Source organism: Parus major, chromosome 3 (genome assembly GCF_001522545.3).
Source record: "Parus major isolate Abel chromosome 3, Parus_major1.1, whole genome shotgun sequence".
Classification (NCBI taxonomy): domain Eukaryota; kingdom Metazoa; phylum Chordata; class Aves; order Passeriformes; family Paridae; genus Parus; species Parus major.
The window spans coordinates 109,349,685-109,354,491 of NC_031770.1; the positions used below are offsets into that span (position 1 = coordinate 109,349,685).

The 4,807-nt window shown below is 42.0% G+C and overlaps 1 protein-coding gene across 1 annotated transcript in view; it reads right to left on the minus strand.

Moving 5' to 3' along the window:
- PKHD1 (PKHD1 ciliary IPT domain containing fibrocystin/polyductin) overlaps positions 1 to 4,807 on the minus strand; it is a 245,082-nt gene that overhangs the window by 14,302 nt on the left and 225,973 nt on the right. The window contains exons 62-63 of the mRNA XM_033512946.1: positions 1,663 to 1,798; positions 1,048 to 1,135 (exon numbers count right to left, since the gene is read on the minus strand). Of these exons, the coding sequence (XP_033368837.1) occupies positions 1,048 to 1,135; positions 1,663 to 1,798 (224 nt within the window). The remainder of the gene's footprint in view (positions 1 to 1,047; positions 1,136 to 1,662; positions 1,799 to 4,807) is intronic.

Below are 4,807 nucleotides of genomic sequence, written 5' to 3' on the forward strand. Positions count from 1 at the left end.
CCTCCCACTGTCAATGAGTAGCTAATCCAACAACCTGTGGCTCATCTAAACCTAAGGAGTTTAGGAACATGCCCTGAAAAGCCATGAAAAGGAACAGAAAACACCAAAGGATTTTTCTAACCTGTAATCCTGTAACTTTCTTGGGGTAGGAAGAATTGCTAATTAACAGAAGCAGGGACTGAAAGGGTGAGAAGCTGTGATCTACAGAATAAATGCTACTTATCTTCTCTAAATGTGAACTTTTCAGCTCAAAATAGCACACAAGTGGCTTTACTGTGAACAAAATACTTTCTGTGCAATAAGGAACTTTTCATTGTGTGTGCTTCTTATATTTAAATATTTTAGGAATTAAACTAATAAGTTTATAATCATTATAATTTACAAATTCTAATTTAGCAGCATATGACCATCCACAGGTGTTTGGTTCAGCGCTCTGCTCAAACAAGGTTCTATGTCTAAGCGTGTTCACACAACCTTGAGGGAAATCCTCACATGTCTGGAGTTTTTTAAGAGTTTTCATGAGTCTTTCATGAGTTCATGCATTTTGATAAATGAGGACAAGAAGGGAAAAATTTAGATCTCCCATGAAAAAAATCCACTTTGACTTTATAATATATTAATGACAATTCACAGGCAGTTCTGTCTGATCTGATCAGATCCCAGATCATTTGCTGGGACAAAAAGATGGTCACAGACCCTAAAGAAATTACCCCTGATAACATAAATTGAAAATCAAGTCTTAGGATTTCTGATTCTTCTTTCTTTCCTTTTTTAACTCCAGCTATGCCTTTTAAAGACAAACTATAGGATATACTTCCTTTAAACTACCAGAGCACAAAAATACTTTGTAAAAACATTTTTTTTTTTATTCTTTCTTTTCCTGTAGCATATGACTGGGCAGCTCACCAAACTCCTACTGCAGCCTTCTGTTTTCAGCCCAAAGACTGGTTTTCAACAGCCTTATTTCTCAGGGAGAACTGAATTTATCACCATCATTTTGCACAGGTGCTTTGCCATAACCCTTCCTATAGGAAAACACATCCAAACCTTTCAGCACAGCCTTGGAGGAATCCTTGAGATGGGCTGATACAACCCAGGGTTCTGCAGGGGTCCCCAGTTTGTCAATTCTTTCACCCTGGGAGGAAGAACACAAGAATTAAGATTCTGTCTCCTCGGCAAGAGCAAAGAAAGCTTTGATGATTTTAACAGCTGTAATAATTTTTTATATATATTCCCCCTGTTTAAGGGCAGTTTGCATTTATGTCACATATTTAAAATGTCACAAAGTTCACCATAACTTTTCAAGATGAGGCCACATCACAGAATGGATCATGGTTGGTCCATCATCTGCTCCAACCTCCCTGCTCCATCAGGGCCATCCCAGAGCACAGGGATTGTGTCCAGATAATTCTGGAATATCCCCAGTGAGGAGACTCCACTCCCTCTCTGGTCTCTGCTCAGGGCTCGGTCACTGCACTGGGAAGTTCTTCCTCCTGTTCATGTGGAACTTGCTGGGATCAATCCCTGCCCGTTCCTCTGGTGCCATTGCTGGATCCCCATGGAGCAGAGCCTGGCTCTAAAAATCTCAAATGTCAAAAATCTCAAATGCCAAGGTAGTACAGAATTAATAGAAGCCTCCATCCACAGGGAGCAAAATTCTACCTTTCTGTCCAGGAAAATGATTTTTGGCTGTACTGGAAGCTGCTTCTCAATTTCTCCATCTGAAGGCTGCACCTGAACAGAGATGCTGTAGGGTCTTCTGTATAAGCACATTTCTGAATGTTGTCTGCTTCCATTTCTTTCACATTAAAAGGGATGGGAAGGGAAAAAGAAAAAAAAAATTGAAGGAAAATCAGAAATAAAGTTCCAGATGTTATTTTCTGTTCCTATTTTCTTCCTGCTAATTTACCTTATCATAACCTTTGATTCCTTGGGCGAGAGAAGCATGCATGGAAATAGGAAACAGTTATCACTTCCAAGCAGAAAGCAGCACCAAAGTATAAAAAAAATCCTTTTGTTTCAATCCCCAGTTTACAGATGGAAAAGTGAGAAATGGACAAAGTAATTTATGTCCCTGGTATCACGTTGGAAATATGTGACAGAGACAGGGATTTTATGGATTCATGATGCTTTAGCCCCAAAGTCATCATTGTAGTGCACTGAGAGCAGCAGAGCCTGCAAATGTTCCCTGTCCAGCAGAGATTTTCACTGAAAACCTTTGAGCTCCTCTAAGAAAAAAGTCTTGGTTCTTCCACACAAGCACAGCACTTACAGGGCTTTACTGCATTTCTTTTTCTTGCCATCACCTTCCCAATCTGAAAAGTCTGCAGACAGAAATAAAGCAGTTACAGGCACCCCCTTGAAAGACATGGGTTTTTCCAAGCCTGAAATTTAAATTAGAACATCCCAGGAGAGCACTTTTGCATTTGAATAAAGAATCAACACTTTATTCTGAGCCTGGATCATTTCATTCCCTCTCCCAGTGCTTTGTGTCATTTAGTATCTCATATATATATAATTTATATATATATATATATGAAATGCTGTAATATGCAATTGCAATGAAGAGGCTGGGGGCTTGGTATTGTCTTGAAATGAAAGAAGAAAAGCCATTCATTGATCTCCAGTGTTTGCTTTAAGGTGTTTACAAACACAAGAAATATGGAGCTTAAGTTTCCTTTGCTTTTAACTCTTTCTTTCTAGTTTGGGTGATAGCTGTGGATGTTTTTTCAGAGTATTACTCTGCATTAGAAAAGAGAAAGTGTTCTGACTGAGCTGATGAAAAATACTGGTCTGAACTACAGCTGCTGGAAAGATCAACTAAGGTTTTAAGGATATGTGCAGATTCAAGGAGTGAAGTTTTAGTTCTTATCTTGGCTCTTTATCTTGTATTTTTGTCACTGGGAAAATCTCAAAGTTTTGAAATTCATGTCAAGTGCGTCAATAAGGTGCTGTTATCCACCTTGTTCCAAAAATGTGCATTCAACTGTGTGACCAAAACTTACTGCAGGAGCAAACACACCAAGCCATTCCTGTTTTCAAGCTAAAGAGCTGCAGTTTTCTGTGAGGCCCCTGGCTCCAGCTGAGCACAGAGAGGTTTAGGTAAGTCTTGGCATAGTTTCTGCAAAATGCAAAAAATTTTCCCTCCTCAGGTTCTTTAGAACTGAAAACAAATAAGAAAAATACCCTGAATTCACACGCCAGTCTCTACATGTTCCAACTGTGTTTTGTGTCTAGTGCATAGAGGAAGGCTGGTGGTGTGGTTCTAGGAAGTAGCTCTCACTCTCTGGGGTCAGTAGAATCATAGAATCATAAAATCACAGAATCACAGAATCACAGAATCATAGAAAACTTGGATTAGAAGGGACCTTAAAGATCTTCCAGTTCCACCCCCTGCCATGGGCAGGGACATCTTCCACTATCCCAGGTTGCTCCAAGCCCCGTCCAACCTGGCCTTGGACACTTCCAGAGGATGTGGCATCCACAGATTCTCTGGGGAACCTGGGGAACCCTCACAGTAAAAAATCTCACTTGTCTTTTATTTTAGAACTCTTTTAATTAGAACTGTTCTCCTCTTGTTCTTTCTCTCTCTGGTAAAATAACAGTGAAGAAAACAGAACAAAGCAAAACTAGACATGAATACTTAAAACAGAAGTGTAAAAATGAATGTCTGTTTGGGGGTAATTTGAACTTGGTTAACACAGCATGGAATGTGGTGTTTACATCCCACATGGCTCAACCTGACTCCTGCTGTGAGGGAGCCCCTGCCTTAGGGCACAACCTTGCACACAGAAAGTCATATTCCTTAAAATGATGTCAGTGTGGAGGAGGAGGAAGGAGCATCCTGCTGCTCCCATGCTGATTCATGCTGGAAGGAAAATAGGCCTTTCCTGGGACAGCTTTGCCCTGGAGAGGGGGAGGTAGATGAGTGCTCGTAGCCCAGCAGGAACCAGAGCAAGACCTGCCTTTGCCTTCCTCCCGTGGGCATGAAGGATGTGCTGCTTGCCACTGCCCTGCAGTCTTGTGCTGAGCAGGAACAGGCTGGTTTGCAATTCCCTGCTGACAGGGAGCAGCTCTGGTGCTCGGTGCCCTGCAGCTCTCCTAGATGTGGGCACAGCAGGCTGGGGATGCCTCAGTCAGCAGGGACACCAGGGATCCCTGATCCTGTCACCAGCAGTGCCTACACGTGTCTGCTGAACAGGCTGAGGCTCCACAGGAGAGCAAGAGCCTGTCCTTTAGCAGCAGGGAAGCTCGAGGGCACAGAAACTGGAGGGTCTGCTGCAGGTATTATGGATTAACTGAGAAACTTGGTGGAGGGATTTGGGGCAGAGGAAATGAAGTATCCCTGAAGTCAAGGAGAACTTGTCATTTTAATTAAAAGTGCAATAATAACTATAATCATAAAATATAAAATCATATCATGATTTAGGTTGGAAGTCACCTTGAGGATCATCTTGCTCCAAGCCCCTGCCAAGGGCAGAGACACCTTCCACTATCCCAAGTTACTCTGAGCCCTGTCCAACCTGACCTTGGACACTTCCAGGGATGGCACAGCCACAGCTTCTCTGGGCACCCTGTGCCAGGGCCTCCCCACCCTCACAGGGAGGCATTTCTTCTTGATATCTAATCTAATGTAATATAGTAATACCATTACTAATATATCATGTCATTACAATAATGTCTACAAAAATAATAGTAGTGGGAAGAAGAAGAAGAAGAGAAGGAGAAGGAGAAGGAGAAGGAGAAGGAGAAGGAGAAGGAGAAGGAGAAGGAGAAGGAGAAGGAGAAGGAGAAGGAGAAGGAGAAG